Genomic DNA, 17,795 nt, shown 5'->3' on the forward strand with positions numbered 1-17,795 from the left:
ACTTCCTTCAGCTCCTCTCTGAAAATAACCCAGCTGGCACTGCTCAGGAACAAGAAGTTCCTGAAGGTGTTGGCACCTCATGGTGTTGATGTCCAGCAGTCCCTGCTGTGAACCTCATCTCACTCTAAATCCAAGGACCTCTGTGGAGAGAAGTTGGGTGGTCTTTAAGGCCTCTGCGGTAACAGCTGCCTCCAAGGCCTAGCATAGTGAAGTGATGGGGAGGTCAGGGAACCGTGGCACCCTAGGGAGATTGGGCTAGTCTGTGGGAGGCCCTGAGAGGTGGGGAAGAGTCTGGCCATGGCATCTTCTGATCTGTTGTAAGAAAAAGGTGGATGCCTCTAATTGAGGCCCAGCCCTGGAATGTTGCATCAGCCCCGAGGTTGCCCATCAGTCTCTTCCTGATGTAGGATTCGTAGCTGCCAGGCATCCTGGCGCCGGAAATTGGGGGTAGGATAGGGTAAGATGGGGAGTGTCAGCAACTCTCCTGTCCAAACAGATTTGTCTTAAAACATCACGGAGTAGATTAGGATTAATTCAATAAACTTAATAAAGCAAGGTACTGTAGAGGGTTCTCAATAAATACTTGCTGAATGATGAATTAATTGAACTAAACTCAAGATGTCTTGAAGGACGAGTGGGAGTAAGCCCTGCGGGAAGCGGAGATCTAGCGCCAAGTCCCAGAGGCTTAAGACAAGGTCTGGTTGGGGGAAGGGCAGAACTGAGTTTGGCTGGCTCTGGGAGTGCAAGGGGCCAAGCGAAGACAAGGCGGTCGGTGGCCTGGACCTTGGGCCAGGTGCACATGGAGGATGGTGTGTGGGGAAGTCACAAACCCGCGGAGTGTGGAGTGCCTCGGAAACCCCACGGGGTGGATGACCCGTTTATGCCCACTTTTCGACGCGAGAGGGACCAGAGGGGATCCGGGGCGGGACAAACCACAGACTCCGCCCACCTAAATGTGGCTCTGTGCTCAGGCTTTTTAGAGGCCAGGTCGAAGGAACTTTAGGGGTAGACGGTTCGAGATGAGGAACTGGACCACGCAACAGTCAGAGGCGAGTTCCCCACGTTATTTCCTCCGCCGCCCACCCGGGCAGTCCCGGAAAGAGTAATTCCGGAGGTTCCACTTTAAGGGTCGAGCGGGGGCGGGGCGGGGCGGGGCTCCCCTGTCCGGTTCCCGAGGCCGCGCCCGCCGCCCAGCAGACGCGGTCGCGGAAGCTGCGCGGAGTCACGTAAGCCCGGGAGGCCGTACTGGGGCCGGGAGGTCCGGGCAGGTGTCCAGCCACCAGCTGACCGCAGGCTGCGTCGTGTCTCCGGTTCCGCAGGCACAATGAACCAGGACACCGAAGTGGACATGAAAGAAGTGGAGCTGAACGAGATGGAACCCGAGAAGCAGCCGATGAACGCGGCGTCGGGGGCGGCGGTGGCTGTGGTCGTGGCGGGCGGCACCGAGAAGAACGGCTTGGTGAAGGTCAAGGTGGCCGACGATGAGGCGGAGGCGGCGGCGGCCGCCAAGTTCACGGGCCTGTCTAAAGAGGAGCTGCTGAAAGTGGCGGGCAGCCCCGGCTGGGTACGCACCCGCTGGGCGCTGCTGCTGCTGTTTTGGCTCGGCTGGCTCGGCATGCTGGCGGGCGCCGTGGTCATCATCGTGCGGGCGCCGCGCTGCCGCGAGCTGCCCGCGCAGAGCTGGTGGCACAAGGGCGCCCTCTACCGCATTGGCGACCTTCGGGCCTTCCAGGGCCGCGACGCTGGCGACCTAGCGAGTGAGTGCTGTGCGCCCCGCGCGCCCCTAGTTTAATCGGTCACCAGTTTCAACCCCTGTCCCAGATTGACTTAGATGGTTCTCCACCCTACCCGGTACCGGCAACCGCTCTCCGGAACGTAGCTCCTCCTTCTTTGACGGAAACCGCCCCCCCCCCCCCGCTCCAGCTCCCTCTTTCGTTCGGGTGGCTGACTCAGCATCCCCCACCCCGCCCTTCCCCGCCCTTCCCCGCCCCCGCCCGCCTTGGGGCCCGTGCCCGTCGCGGCAAGTTCTGAAGTAATGTGCTAGGTTCCTTACGTCAGCACCTCTGAGTCTTGTGATCCAGCCTCATCTCCCCACATAGTCCCTGGGAGAATAGGGGAAATCAGGGGCCTCAAAGAGGCCTCACGTTAACAATGCTTCTCCATTTCAGGCTTGAAGGGGCGTCTTGATTACTTGAGTACCCTGAAGGTGAAGGGTTTTGTGCTGGGCCCAATTCACAAGAACCAGAAGGATGACCTCGAAGGGACCAACTTGGAAGAGATCGACCCCACTTTTGGCTCCAAGGAAGATTTTGACAGCCTCCTGCAATCGGCCAAGAAGAAGAGTGGGTGTCCTAGAGTTGGCAAGGAAGCAGCTAGGAAGGGCTTGGCCTTCTGGCCAGAGGAAAGGCGGGATAGGACTTTTGTCTGGTTTATTGCTGACTGGCTCAGAGTTTTCCCAGGGCAGGTACAGGGGAGGTTTGTTAGGCTTCAGCCTAAAATGGAATTGTCAAGTTCAGAGACTTTCTACACTTGAATGTACAGTTATTTAACTTCTGGGCTTCAGTGCCCTTATTTGTAAAATGCAGGCTTTTGCTAAATCAGTGATTTAAAAACTTGGAAGAGAGTGAATCCTTTGAAAAGAAAATTCAAGTAAAATCTTGTCTTACTTTTAAAAGAGGATGGGTAGCGTAGGGCCCCATAGCTCGGCCTCCTCTATTACACTACACTGCTGCTGCCCCCTCCCCAATATCTCTGTTTCAATGGGAAGAGTTTTGCCAGGGTTTAAATCTAAGCTTTTGTATCAAGTAATATGTAGGAGATAACTCTACTGACTTGTATTTGTTGATTTCCTCCTTTCCCCTCACCCCAGGGTCTTTCTCACAACTGCCTCTTTCTCCATTGTTCTAGGCATCCGGGTCATTCTAGATCTCACTCCCAACTATAAGGGCCAGAACTCATGGTTCAGGTTCACTCAGATTGGCTCTGTGGCAACCAAGATGAAGGTGAGTGTCTTGGTGCTGATGGTAGGTGGGAGTTGGATGCTGGGACCGTTTGGTCCTTTTATAGCAAGTTCTATAAACGTAGCCCAGTGCCAGCCGAGGGATCCCTTGCTCCTTGGAGCCGAACAGGCACTCTCCTCCCACAGGCAGAAGGATAGGCCAGCAGTGCATCCTTGTTTTTGTTTGTTTCTTTTGTGACCACTCATTTTCCTTGTTTCTCTGACTCTGAGGGTGACTGCCAGGAAGGGAATTTCTCAGATGTGAATTTTCTTCCTTTTGGGAGAGGAAGCCCTATCTCTGTGGGAATCCTGTCCTGTCTGGTTTCCCATTTCTTATTTGATGTGTTTTGGAGTGGAGCCTAGTCTGAAATTGGAAGCATCAGGGTCTTCCTATGTATCTGGAAGTATGCCGAGTATTTTATGTACCTTCTTTAATTCCCTGTGTAACCATACGAGGTTCCTATCATTACCCGTAATCTATAAATGAGGAAGCTGAAGTTCAGAGAGGCTTAATGTGCCTTGGGAGTTGATGCCCCAACTAGTCTTATATCCTTCCTCATCTGCCTTCCCTGAGGGTATAGGCTCAAACTCTACCTAGCAGGCTGAGAGTGAGCATTTGAATGTCGTCCCAGTTCCTGAGGCCTGGGTTCTAGGACACTGACCAATTCAGAAGGGGTAGGACAAAAATGGAGACAGACCCTGACATGTTGCTGGTGCCGTGATTCTGAGGTAGACTTCTGTACTCCCAGCATTTCAGTAGACCTTTGGGATCATCCAGTTCCATCCTTGCTAATTGCTGGAAGACCCCTTAAAAGTTACTGAGAAGGGAATGTTTTCAGATCATATGGCATGAGGTGTGGGAGCCTCAGATGAAAATGGAGACTAGACTAGAGAGCACATGGAGCAGGGAGAGAAAGGCGGGTAGAGGGGGCAGCGGGAGTGGGGTTCCGTGTTAGGTGTGCCACACATGCCGGGGCTTCAGGGCTGGGCCTCTGCTGCAGAGCTGGCTCCTCTTTTCAAATCTTCACCTAAACTGCCTTGGAGCGTGCTTTGAATTTCTCTTTTATCCTAGTCTTGCTCTGACTGGCTCTGTTACTCACACTCTCCCCAGGCCCCAGGAAACTAGGAGAGGAATAAGTACACCTGTCTTGGGATCTTGTTTAGCAGTTTGGGTCCTGTCCCTGCTGCTCTCTGATTGTGGCCTCTGGCATGCTTCCTTGCTTCTCTGACATTGTTTCCTCATCTCTAGCACCCTACACGTGCTTAGTGTTAAGTGAAGTTACGTGTATGAACACGCTTTTCTTGTGGGCCTTTTCTGTAGGTGTCAGAAGTAGAGCTTTGTGATTCACCACGGGGAGGAATAGAAAAGTGGAACGCTATGGCACTGAGAGGATCAATGATAGGTTAGAATGGAAGGGACCAAAGGCTAAAGCTTTATAATGAGGTGAAAAAGTGAGACTGTTCAAGGCAAGTGACTCTCCCAAGATCACGGGGAAGTGTGTAATAGGCAAGATTTAGTGTAGGCTGGAATTTTCTGAGCCTTTGCATCAGAGTGTTGGTATCTTTCCCCTTTTCTTTGGCCTCTCTATAGGAAGCTCTGAGCTTTTGGCTGCAGGCCGGTGTGGATGGGATCCAGGTTCGGGACGTTGGGAATCTGACAGTGAGTACCCTTTCCATGTGAGGGGCGGAGCCTGGGTGAGATCAGGGGGACTTACCGGGGACTTTTAGTGTTCCCTGCTCCTAGACTCTGCTCTTTTCCTTCTAGGGTGCGTCTTCATTCTTGGCCGAGTGGCAGAACATTACCAAGAGCTTCAGTGAAGATAGGTGGGTGCCAGACCCCTACTTCCTCAACTCGGCTCTGTTGTCGGAACCTCTCAGTGCCGTGCTCGCCCTAGAAAGGGAGTGGTTCCTGGTCCAGAGAGTCTCCTTCGCCTTCACTCTTCTTTCGTGTCCTGTACTAACCTTGACTCCTGCTCTGCTCTGCTCTGCGCAGGCTCTTGATTGCAGGCACTGACTCCTCCGACCTTCAGCAGATCCTGAGCCTGCTCGAATCCACCAAGGACCTGCTGTTGACTAGCTCGTACCTGTCAGACTCCCGTTTCACTGGGAATCATACAGGTTTCCTGGTCACCCAGTATTTGAACGCCACTGGCAGTCACTGGTGCAGCTGGAGTGTGAGTACCGCAGAGGTGGGAGAGGGGCAGGAGGCCTTTCGGAAGAGAGGGGTGTTGGGAGGTGGAGGCAGCGGCGGGCTTTGGGGCTCACCAGTGCATGATTCCTGCAGGTGTCTCAGGCGGGGCTCCTGACCTCCTTCGTGCCGCTTCAGCTCCTCCGACTCTACCAGCTGCTGCTCTTCACCCTGCCAGGGACCCCAGTTTTCAGCTATGGGGATGAGATTGGCCTGGAGGAAGCTGCCCTCCCTGGACAGGTATCGCTTGATGCCTCCCCAGCACAACGGGGGAGGTTGTGTTCATCCATTACGAGGGTCCTGTGGGTGGTGGCGGACAGACGGGGGCCTTGGGGTGGAACTGCCTTTGAGTCAGCTGGCTGGTCAGTCGCTGTGTGGCCTATGGAAGTTATCTCACTTCTCTGACTCTTGGTCATCTCTCCTGTGATGTCTCTACTGTCTGTCTTGTGGGTTAGTTAGGACTAAATGAGGGCATGTTTTAAAATGCAATGCCTGACTCCTCGCGGGCACTCAGTATGGTAGCCGTTACTCAGTGACTCATTCATTCACTGGACAGTGAGGTCTCTGTTAGGCTCTGTGCCCTCCAGGAACTCAGAGTTTAGCAGGGGAACCAGATGAGTAAGAGAAGTGTACACAGCAAGTACAGTGATGGGGTCAGACTGTGAAGGCACCACTTAGCTTTGGCCCCGGGGTTGGAGGTTGACACCTAAGCTGATATTTACAGACCAGTCATTCATTTATTGTGCACAAAGTTTTATTGACTAATTCCTATCTGCCATGCACGGAAGATATAGCAATGCATAAAAGAGCTGGAGAGGGTGAGATTAGATAATAAGCAAATATAATAAAGATGCCAGGTGCTGGTAACCTGCTGTGCAGGAGAAAGCAGGGTGAGAGGCCTAGAGGGTAGGGAACAGGGTATGTTTTATATCGAGTGGCCACAGGAAACCTGATGGAGGCAACTGAGCAGGGACCGGAGGGCAGTGAAGGGGCTAGCTTGTGGCTGTCTAGGCTGAGGGGACAGTTGTACATCCCTGGGGCTGGGCACGGGAGGAGGAGTTAGGGAGAGTGGCCCAGGCCTTTTCCAAGTCCTGTTGTCCCTGCGTTTTAGCCTGTGAAGGCTCCAGTCATGCTGTGGGATGAATCCAGCTTCCCCAACACCTCAGGACCTGTAGATGTCAACATGACCGTGAAGGTAAGGGTTTTAGATGGGCAGGGCCTGACCTGCAGAGTTAGGGGGTGGGGAGGATGGTGGAGTTGGTGGCTTATAGGAGTTTCCACCTGGTGGGAGTCCTTCATCCCTTTCAGCTGTATCTTCATCTCTTTACCGTCTGCAGGGCCAGAGTAAAGACCCCGGCTCCATCCTCTCCCTGTTCCGCTGGCTGAGCGATCTGCGGGGTAAGGAGCGCTCCTTGCTGCACGGAGACTTCCACGTGCTCTCCTCAGGGCCCGACCTCTTCTCCTACATCCGCCAGTGGGACCAGAACGAGCGTTTCCTGATAGTTCTCAACTTTGGGGATGTGGGCCAACCTGCCAGGCTGGGGGCCTCCAGGCCGCCTGCCGGCACCGGCCTGCCCGCCAGCGTGAATCTGCTGCTCAGCACCCAGCCGGGCCGCAAGGAGGGCACCTCTCTTGAGCTGGAGCACCTGTACCTGGGGCCCCACGAGGGGCTGCTGCTCCGCTTCCCTTACGTGGCCTGACCCAGACCTACTACCCTTTTCCACTACTTCCCAGGCCCTCAGGGCTCTGATTTCTCTCTCTCCTTTTTTTTTTTTTTTTTTTAGAACTGTTACAGATGAATCCCCAAATAGGGTGTGTTTTCTAGCTTCAAATAAAAGTCACCCCTACCTGGTGAGGCCTTGTCTTCCCTCCATCCGCTGTCAGCAGCAGGAATTTCCCTCCCCTTCGTCCCTCTCCCCTAGTGGGCCTGCCCCACAGTGATCAGGGCCAATGAGTGTCATGCATCTGCTCCTGCCCGACAGGAAGGGACCTGCCGAAGTCCTAACAGCATCCCTGCCTCCCCGCCCAGCCTGAGCCAGGGTGCTTTCTCCAGGAGGACTCAGCTCTTGCTGACTCTTCCTTGCCTCCCTCAGCAGTGGTCTCCAGACAAATATGATCACTTTCCTGTTTTGCAGATTTGGCCTTTCTGGGAGAAAGAGTGGGAGTCGGGTGGCCTGTTTTCTAAAATGTACTTCTAGAAGATAATGCAGATCTTTCATTCAACAAGAATTTAATTGTGCACCAAGCTGTGCGAGGAACTGTTCTAGGTCCTGGAGTTACAGGAGGGAACAGAGTACAAAATCCCTGTCTCCCTGGGGATGATAGTCTAGTGAGGAGACAGAAGGATGAGATTAAAATTTAGAGTTTGGTGGATATAATGATAATGTTCAAAGAGGAAAAAGTAAACCAGGGTAAGAGGTAGGTGTTGGGCGTGAAGGGAATTTGGGGTGGAGGCCAAAGGAGGCCTGACCAACAAGGTGACATTTGAATAAAAGACCTGGAATTTGGGAGAGATTTAACTTGCCAGATGTCTGGGAAGGAGCTTTCCAGTGCTCTTGGGTGGGAGCATGCCCGATTCTCATGAAAAATAAGGAGAGGGCAAGGGTTGAGGCCTTGTTGGAAAGGGGTAGGCAGAAGACGAAGGTCATGGTAAGGCACACAGCAGGGTGCAGAGTGTTGGGCAAACTGCATCGGTGGAGGGCACGGTCAACTGCCCTCATGTCTAATAGCAGCCACAAGTTCCAGGTCCCCAGGACCATCCTCCCTGGGTGGTTTGCTAGAATGACTCAGGACTCAGGAAAGCACAAAGGTTACACTTTTATTCTAGTGAAAGGATACGCATTTAAACCAACCAAGGACAGGAAGCACAGAGCCAATCTGGGATTAGGAGGGATCCACATAGGAAGTATCCGATGGTCCTTTCCCGGTGGAGAGGGGTCCCACTTGAGTCCTGGATGCAGACCTCCTGACTAACCCACACAGCGTGGCCAAGCAGGGAAACTTGCTTGATCTTTTGTGGTCTGGAGTTTTTCTTGGAGTTTACTCACATAAGCCCACATGGCTAACCATCACCCTTTAGCCCCTCCTGGACATTCCGGGTAATACCTTTACTTTCTGGCGCCTCCAGAGGCCACTTGTCCCATAGCCCTCATAAATCGCATTAAGACAGTCCAATGTCTGAAGTCCCTGGACTAAGGGACACTCCTATCAAGCAGGGCATTCCAGGGGTCTAGAGGTTACCTCCCAGTAGCTGAGTGCAGAGGCCAGACTTTGGAGGTGGTAAACGAGGTGATGGAGGTGCTGCATTTATTTTGTGAGTGGATCCACAGGATTTGCTGTCTGTCCTATTGCAGTCAGAATGGTTCTTAGTTTGGCCTCAGCCTCGGGGTTGAGCTTGGCCGTCCTAGTTCTCTTATGGAAAAGAACGTTCCTGTGGGATGGGGCTTGGATTGGGCCTGGACCTCTAAAGTTGTCTTGATGTAGAGGACAGGTCAAAAGATTAGATATCCCAAATTTAGGCCCAGTCCATGTCTGCCGACCTTTGCTCTGCCTGAGACTGTGCCCTAGGGCTTTGCAGGAAGGTGTGCACTCAGCATGGACTCTGAGCTGCTCCCAGCTCAGTTCCTGAGAAGACACACCCTGCAGCCCGCCAGCTGGACCTCGCCCTCCTCACAGCCCTTCCCTGTTCTGGGCCACATCTAATCCAGGCCCCTCCTCTTTTTGAGGCTCCCCAACCCTTCTCTCCTCGAGTTCTTTGCCAGGGTCCCAGCTCCAGCCCTCCCTTTCCCCCTCTCCCTCTGCCTCCTGGCCTCACCTCTGACCCATAGTTTGTATCATGGGGTTGCTACAGATGGAGCCTCATCGTGACTGTGTGCTTTACAATTTACTGTGGGCTTATCCTTAAGAAAAATGTGGTTAAATATACATAATGTAAGATTTGCCATCTTAACCATTTTTAGGCGTACAGTTCAGTGGCATGAAGTCCATTTGCATTATTTGCAACCATCACCACCTTCCACCTCCGTATCTTTTTCATCATGCCAAACTGAGACTGTATCCCTTAAACAATAGCTCCCCCAGATTTGTTTTTAAAACACAATGAATAAGCCAAAAATTAAATGAAGCCATTCAAATGTCCAGCGATGCTGTGTACTCCTGGTAGTAGTCTGATCTCTGTGCTGTGGGGGAACAGGTGAGAACATGAACTTGCTGGCCCTCTGAAATCTGCAAGAGCTCTACCATTAAGGTCTCTCCCGGATTCCCCGTTAAGGAAGGAAAGAAATAGAGCCAGAGGTAGTGGTAGAAGTAGCCCCCCAGCTACCGATGAAGAAGGCGTTCTCACCCCTCTTACCACAGATGAGGAAAGTGGCTAGAATGCCTCTCCCCAGGGCAGTCTGAAACGGGGGCCCGGGCAGAGGGCGGGTGGCTCCCACAGAAAGTCACCTCTGCTGTTCTTTCATTCATTCACTCAACAAACATTTTTTGAGTCACTGCTCTGTTCCGTGGTGTACCATCCTCATTTCTGAATTCGGTAGACAAGACCCTGCTCTTACACAGTTTCCAGTTTCCAAAGGATTAAATGAAATTCTAAGCACTGGAGGCCGTAAATTAAGGCTTACAGGCAGTTTTAAATGAGATAACCGGTTTAATAAGATTTCACTTTTTTTTTCTGTAAAGTCATTGTGATATACCTGTGAGGACTGTGGGTAGGGACCCTGTTGGACACAGCAGGGAGCTGCCATTTGGACCCAGGCCTTAGCACCATAGTGTCACTGGACTCAGTCTTTCCCCGGGACCTCTAGCCAGTTACCTGCCTGTGGGTCAGGAAGGGAACTGACATTTCCATTGGCCTGAGTACCAGTCAGTGTGCTGTGTGTTGGGGCGTGAGGGGGACTCAAAGACTGCCCACTGTTCTGGGCTTCACTAATTGGGAGTGGAGGCCAGTGTGTGAATAATGGCAGTCCTGAGGTAAGGGCTGTGGGCAGCCGTGCACTGGGCCCTGTGGAGTACAGACCAAGTGTTTAACGTAGGAGATCAGGGGAAGCTTCCTGGAGCCTTTATTTGAGCTGAAATTGAGGCACCAGTCGGCATTCACTGTGACGCACTTAGAGGACAGGGCCACCCGGATAGAGGGAACATTTCGTACAGCCGCTCAGTTGAGACAGCACGGAGGGTGGTTCTGGACAGTCTGGGCGAGTGGTGAGAGCCACCCAGAGGCTGGAGCCCTGCGGCCTTTAACAGCCGTGCTCGAGTTATCCTTTGCCTGTATATAGATCAGTGATTCCCACCCTCGTTATGCAGTATCCTCTGGAAAAGTCTCTCCCATCCAAAATCCACTCAATTGGAATCTCCAAGGGGTGAGCCTGGCAGTCTATTTTTAACCAGTTTTCTGAAACGATTCCCACAGCAGTTTGGGAATCCCTAGCTCAGTGTTTGCCAAGCTTGCTTAGTTGTGCCCAAGGACAATGATGAGAAAGAGAAGTCCTGGCTTTTCCCCTGGATGTTCTGTTTCAGAAGATCTAGGATAAAACACCAGAGCCTGTAAGAAGCTCAGATAAGGAAGAGAAAGGAAGTCATTGAAATGTGCTTAACAGGGAGGGACATGGTCAGGCTTGCGTCCTGGGAAGCTCACTCTGGCTCTGCCGTCGTGGAGGCTGCTGAGGGGGGTCAGGACAGTGTCAGAGCACAGCTGTTTCTGGTGGCCTTCATTTTGGTGACAAAGAGATCATTGGTGGTCTTCTGGTAGTCTTCCCCAGAGCCCTTCTAGGGGAGGTGGAGACATGGGTTTTTCTAATTTTAAGGGTGGGAGGTATTTGTAAAATTCTGAGATAGTATCTGATGGAGTTCCCAGTTTTCTTAAGCAGCAAAAGAACTTATTGAAAGACTATCAGGAACTGCCAGGAGGAGGCAGGACCAGGCTTGGAAAATGGGCAGGAAGTGGGCGCCAAGCAGCAGGAAGTACAATTGTCTTCTAACTGGAACTGCCTGGGAGGCTGCCACTGGGGACATGCTGCCAATGCATGTGCGGTTGGGCACAGAGCCACTGGCTACGTAGGGCGTGGAATGTGGCGGATGTTGAGGTGCAGAACATGCTCTGCCTGCAGTGGCCCTGAGTCCGGGAAGGAGGGGCTCACCTTATCCTCACAAAGGGCTCTGTTGGCTTGCCAAGTCACGCAAGTCGTACTGTGCCAGGACGGAGGGGTGCCCTCTTCTAGTTCACACAGGGTGCTGGTGAGCCTGGGGGAGGGGCCCTAGACAGAGAAGAGTCAAGGATGCTTTTAAGGATTTTGGCCTGAGCAGCTAGAAGATTGGATTTGCCACTTATGGAGGTGGGGAAGGCAGCTGGAGGAATGGGTTTAAAAGGGGGAACAGCAGCTCGGTTTGGGCCCTGATGATTTTGAGCTCTAGCTGACATCTAAGTGGAAGTGTTAAGATGTTAGTTGGACATGCTGCTCTGGTGTTCATGGCGCTCTGGGCTGGAGATGCAGAGCTGGGAGTCATGGGCACAGCTGGCATTTAAGAGATGACTGGAGAGGACCAGGGAAGTGAGTGTAGGAATGGAAGAGAAGAGGACCAAGCACTGAGGACCAAGCCCTTCAGAGGGGAGAGATGAGGAGAAGCCAGCAACAGAGACTGAGAAAGAGGGACAGTGTGGTAGATAGGACGGTGTGGCCTGGGGACCAAGTGTGGAGGAAATGTTAAATGCTTCTGGGGTCAAGAAAGAGGACAGAGGCTTGGCCGTGTTGGTTAGCATGGAGGTCTTTGGTGACCTTGCCAAGAGAAGTTTCGGTTGAGGCTGGGGCAAAAGCTGACTGGAAAGGGCTTAGGAGGATCAGATGAGAAAATCTGGAGTCAGTGACCATAGACAACGTAGCTGTTCAGGAAGGGAGAGAAATGAGGCACCAGCTGGAGGAAGAAAAGACTTTTAAAAATTATTATTATTTCCATTTCACTATTTTTAGTTTATATTTTTAATTTTAATTTTTTTGATGGTAAGAAGGTAATTCAGTTTATTTACTTATTTATTTATTAGTGGAGGTACCAGGGATTGAACCCAGGACCTTGTGCATGCTAAGCACGCACTCTACCACTGAGCTATACCCTCCCCCTTATTTTATTTTTTAATTGAGGTATAATTGACATACAGCATGATTTTAGTTTCAGATGTAAAACATACTGATTCAGTATTTGTATATATTGGGAAATGATCACCACAATAAGTCCAGTTAGCATTGGTCACCACAGAGAGTTACAAGATTGTTTTTCTTCTCGTGATGAGAAATTTTCGGATCTATTCTCTTAGCAACTTTCAAATATGCAATCCGAGGCTTTTAATTTATTTGTTTAAAATGAACGCAACGACCGCATGCCTGCTTCAGTAGAGAGGGGAAAATGCGGGAGAGACACTTTCTGGATGGACACCTTTGAGGTCTCGGGAGAGAGGGTGGGTCTCGTGCGGGGGTGGGGGTGCGGGAGGGGTGGCGGGTTAGGAGGGAAGCCAGCCTCTACTGGGAGCTGGCCGCAGAGAAGGCTGAGTACTCAAGTGTATAGCTGGTGGGTGGATGTGGGAGGAGTTTGTGGAGTGCCACCCACAGGTTGCTTTTATTTTCTCAGTGAAACTGGAAAAAAAGTCATCAGCTGAGAGTGACGTTTGGGGCCTTCCAAGTGTTGGAGGCTTGATGTGAGGGGGGAAATTATAAGTAAACATTTAGGAACTGCCTATTCACAGTGTCTATTTGGGACTAGGAGCAAGTACATCACCTACTTGTTAGACATGCAGACTCTCCGGCTCACCCCACGCCTCTTGAATCAGATTTGAAATCTGCATTTTTTTTTAATTGAAATATAGTCACTTTACAATGTTGTATCAATCTCTGGTGTATAGCATAATAGTTCAGTCATACATATACATATATATAGTCCTTTTCTTTTTCTTTTTCACTGTAAGTTACTATCAGATATTGAATATAGTTCCCGGTGCTATACAGTATAACTTGTTGTTTATCTATTTTATATATAGTAATTAGTATCTGCAAATCTGGACCTCCCAATTTATCCCTTCCCACCCCTTCCCCTCCCCACTGTAACCAGAAGTTTGTTTTGCATGTCTTTGAGTCTGTTTCTATTTTGTAAATAAGTTTATTTGTCTTTTTTTAAAAAAAAATCCACATATAAGTGATATCATATGGTATTTTTTTTCTCTTTCTGGATGACTTCACTTAGAATGACAATCTCCAGTTTCATCCATATTGCTGCAAATGGCATTATTTTATTATTTTTTATGGCTGAGTAGTATTCCACTGTATAAATATACCACAACTTCTTTATCCAGTCATCTGTCGATGATGGAATCTGCATTTCAGTCCCAGCTGACTCATGCATGCTGAAGTTGCACCAGCCCTGATGTAGCGGAGTGGCAGAGCCACTGTTTAAGGGAAATGTAGGTGGACCGCCAGGCAGTGTGAACAGCCTGCTTCTGGCCTACTTTGTTTCTCTTGGTGCTAAATAATGGAATTTCAGTGCTTGGCCTGGCAAACTCCAGGCCCCTTAACTTGGTGGCAAAAAAAAAAAAAAAAAGAAAGAAAGAAAGAAAGGAAAGGAAAAAAACATCAATATGATAAGGAGATCATGTTCCCTTTTCTTCTGAAGCAGCAGGAATAAAAGCAGCTTCTCTTCTGCATCATAAAGCCATCCTTGCAAACGTTATTTCTAACAAGGGAGCCTTGTCAGACGATCAAATGTAAGAGGCTGTTGCTTTGTCCTGTGAAAGTAACCTTTAACTTTGACAAAGCGTGTGATTCTGATTGCTCGTCTTCCTTAATAATGTGTTGCCCTGGCAATAATATTTAAATTCACATCTCTGTTTTCCAAGAGGTATGAATGCCTGTGAGTTTTTTGTTAAGCCAGGAGGGGAGCACTGACACATGCCTCTTCTCCCACGTGCACAAGGTGAAATAATTGCTGTAGTCACGGCAAGGTTTCTCAAACAAAGAGTTTGAGTCTTGTTTAAATGAACACGCAGGAGGCAAGGTTACTTATGAGTGCGGAGGGTTGGGGGCACAAGGAGGGGGAGAGCTGAGAACACCTTTGGGAATGAGACTAGGGAGCATGTTGAGGACAAGCACAGGGCACGAGGCGCATTGGCTGAGGTCAGGACCCCTGCGCTCGTTCTGCTGCCAGTCTGCAAGGCAGCAGGACTGTTTTCCGGCAGTGCTCGGCTGCCCCTGAGTCGGACCGGGGAAGATGATTGGTGGGGTTGGTCCAGGGTGATGAGTTTGCAGTGGAAGCAAGTGGCCAGGGGACCAGGGATATTTGTGGTGTGGATGAAAGAGGACATGGTTCCAGCTCCTCAGGGACTGAAAAGCCATGGCAGGGGAGAGGGCTGCAAGAGTGGGAGAGAAAGGACAGGGTCTGGACGAAGATGGGGGAGGCTGGTGGGGGCGTGGAGCGAGAGTGAGGACACTGGGGTTGAAACTCTGGAGAAGGGATCCGTTGAGGACTCTGGGTGTGGCTGGTGTGCAGTGGAGAGTCAGGTTCCTGGGGCTGAAGAGACCGTGACACCAGCACTGATAAACTGAAGGGGTCACCCAGCCGGGGTGGCAGCCAGGGTGCAGAGGAGGAGAGCATGGGCTTGGAGATCATTCAGGGATGGACTTCTTGCTCTAATAAACCACTTAACCTCAGTTTCCTCATCTGGGATGTAGTCTGAACAGTTTTTACCCACAACACTTTTGACACCAAATTGTGTGTGTGTGTTTCCTCACTCCAACCAGTTCTCTGGTTCTCTAGATACTAACTGGTGTCCTAAAATTCAGTTCAATTCCGATACTATCTACCTGGAGTTAGCATCAGACAGCACAAGTTAAGGGTTCATTCCCCCAAGACTGTCCCCATTTGAGGTGCCAGTTGCCAAGTCCCAGGATGTCACAGGTACTATAAATTCAGGGCGTTCCAACAGCTCCTTCCTCAGGTACAGTTATTCTCCAGGACAACTAGAGACATGACTAGAACAGCTCAACTTAACTCAGGAAAGTACTTTACTTACTGCTACCAGTTCATTAGAAAGGATTCAGCTCAGGAAAAGCCGGAGAGAAGAGACACGCGGGGCAAGGTATGGGGGAGGGAAGGTGCGCAGAGCTTCCATGCCCTCTTGGGAGGTTGCCTTACGTAGGCACGATGGAGGAAATCATTGCACACTAGTGCTTGAACACAAATCTCCAACCCGTCTCCCCTCCCTGGAAGTCAGTAGTGGGACTGAAAATTCCAGTCCTCTGTTCACATAGGGGATTCCTCAGGTAACCAGCCCCCATCTTGAAGCTGTCTAGGGCTCCCCCAGAGTCCCCTTATTAGCATAAACTCAGGTAAGACTGAAATGGGCTCATTGTGATTAACCAAAGACATTCTTCTTACATCCATCTCTCAGGCAATTCCAAGGGTTTTAGAAGCTCTGTGTTAGGAACTGGGGACAAAGACCAAATATATATTTCTTATTGTGTTACAGACAGGGCCAATAACATCCATCTCTAGGGATTTTTAAGATTTAAAGAGAGTTTGTCCTCATGTCAGAGGGGAAGAATGCCAATAGGAGTCAGTGAAGCCTGTGGGCTTCCTGTTCCTGGTTGTCTAAGGCAGCAAAAATACAATAGCGGTCATTCATTGTCTACTATGTCACAGACAATGTGCCCAGTACTTTACTGATCCTGAGAGGCTGTGGTCTAATGTGTACTTGGCTGGCCAGAGGCAGAGGAGCATGAGAAAGGGAAAGTGAAGGCTGTAGAGGGTGGGGAAGGAAGCCAGCATTTTCTAAGTGTTCCATATGGATTGATAGACCCAGCAGGATTAAACCTCTTTTTACAAATGAGGAGATTGGGGATTGAAATAATGAAGCAATCTGTCCAAGTCTGTACAGACTTTGGCTCCCGAACTCTTGTCTTATAATTTCCTAAGTGATGGGGGTCTAGGAGCATCTTTTGTTCTAGTATTTGGTTTTTAATCTCCGTTCCTGACACAGAGCTCCTAAATCCCTTGGAACTTCCTGGAGGATAGAAAGGAGTGTCTTTTGTTTTAATGAGGTGACTCTTTTTTTGGGGGGGAGGTAATTAGGTTTCTGTTTATTTATTTTTAGTGAAAGTCCTGGGGATTAAATCCAGGACCTTGTGCATGCCAGGTACACACCCTACCACTGAGCTATACCCTCCCCTCTTAACGAGGTGACTCCTGACCGGCTCCTAGGTAGCTCCAGGATGGAGGCTGATCATCAGAAAGACCAAGCCATGATCAGAGGCTTAGAACTTTCAGCCCTGCCCCTCATCCTTCGGGGAGATAGTGTTAATTAATATCAATCACATCTACATGATGAAGCCTCCATAAAAATCCCTAAAGTTTGGGGTTCAGAAAGCTTCTGGGTTGGTGAACACATCCATGTGCCGGGAGGATGGTGCATCTTCACAGGTACAGACACTCCTATGCTCAGCACCTTCTGGACCTCGCCCTCATACCTTTTTTTTTTTTTGGCAAGATGTAGGTAATTAGATTGATTGATTGATTGATTGATTGATTGATTTAATGGCAGTACTGGGGATTGAACCCAGGACCTTGTGCATGCTGAGTACATGCTCTATGGGCTATACCCTCCCCGCCCATAACTCTTCATCTGGCTGTTCATCTGTATCCTTTATCATATCCTTTATTATATAACTGGTAAATGTTTCCCTGAATTCTGTGAACTGTTAGAACAAATTATTAAACCTGAAGTGGGGTCATGGGAACCCTGAATGTGTAGCCAAGTCAGAGAGAAGTGTGGGTAACCTGGGGGCCCACTATGTGTGACTGGCATCTGAAGTAGGGAGACGTCTTGTGGGACTGAGTCCTTAACTTGTAGGATCTGGTGATAATTCCAGGCAGATAGCATCCAAATTGAATTGTAGGACCCCCAGCTCATGTTGGAGTGGAAAAAAAGCCCCACATAGTTTGGTGTTAGAAGTTTTGTGAGTAGAGTAGAAATGAGACAGAACCTTTTCCTTTTTAGGGTGAAAATATTCCAAGCAGAGGATCTGGAAGGAGTAAAAACCATGGCACGAGCTTGAGGTCTGTGTGAGGACCAGGAGAATTTCAGAGGCTGAGCCTAGGGTCTGTGGAGTGAGGAGCCACAGAAGAGGCTGAAGTAAGTAGGTCTGAATGTGAAGGCTGTTGGAAGCTAAGGAGCTTGCATTTTTATCTCAAGCTGCTATTGGCTAGTTGTTAGCAAGGAATTGATGATGTCAGATCTATATTTTGGCAAAAGCATTTTGACTGAAGCATGGAGAATGGGTAGACGTGGGACCAATTAAGGCAGGGGTTGGCAAAGTTTGGCCTGTGGGTCTCTGCCTCTTGTGAGCTAAGAATGGATTTTGCATTTTTAAATGGCTGAAAAACAGATCAAAAGGAAAGTAATATTTTGTGGCACAGGAAAACTATGAAATTCAAATCTCCATGAAATTCAAATCAAGTTTTATTGGAACAAAGCCGTTCATTTACTTATGTACTGTATGTGGCTGCTCTGGACCACAATGGCAGAGTTGAGTAGTTGTACACAAGACTATACATGAGTGCCTACAAAATATCCTTGAC

At 50.0% G+C, this 17,795-nt stretch overlaps 1 protein-coding gene across 3 annotated transcripts in view; it reads left to right on the forward strand.

Moving 5' to 3' along the window:
• SLC3A2 (solute carrier family 3 member 2) overlaps positions 1 to 7,041 on the forward strand; it is a 29,242-nt gene extending 22,201 nt beyond the window's left edge. Inside the window, exons 1-10 of one of the 3 annotated variants that reach the window (XM_072970151.1) lie at positions 915 to 1,049; positions 1,320 to 1,757; positions 2,169 to 2,342; positions 2,908 to 3,002; positions 4,590 to 4,658; positions 4,764 to 4,822; positions 4,992 to 5,172; positions 5,283 to 5,426; positions 6,298 to 6,381; positions 6,524 to 7,041. In XM_072970151.1, coding sequence (XP_072826252.1) covers positions 1,325 to 1,757; positions 2,169 to 2,342; positions 2,908 to 3,002; positions 4,590 to 4,658; positions 4,764 to 4,822; positions 4,992 to 5,172; positions 5,283 to 5,426; positions 6,298 to 6,381; positions 6,524 to 6,886 — 1,602 coding nt within the window. In that variant the 5' untranslated portion in view covers positions 915 to 1,049; positions 1,320 to 1,324 and the 3' untranslated portion in view covers positions 6,887 to 7,041. Of the gene's footprint in view, positions 1 to 914; positions 1,050 to 1,132; positions 1,227 to 1,319; positions 1,758 to 2,168; positions 2,343 to 2,907; positions 3,003 to 4,589; positions 4,659 to 4,763; positions 4,823 to 4,991; positions 5,173 to 5,282; positions 5,427 to 6,297; positions 6,382 to 6,523 lie in introns of those variants that run through there. The other 2 variants (XM_072970150.1, XM_031690791.2) reach the window with 2 other exon arrangements.
• Positions 7,042 to 17,795: the final 10,754 nt, after the last annotated feature.

Source organism: Vicugna pacos, chromosome 10 (genome assembly GCF_048564905.1).
Source record: "Vicugna pacos chromosome 10, VicPac4, whole genome shotgun sequence".
Classification (NCBI taxonomy): Eukaryota; Metazoa; Chordata; class Mammalia; order Artiodactyla; family Camelidae; genus Vicugna; species Vicugna pacos.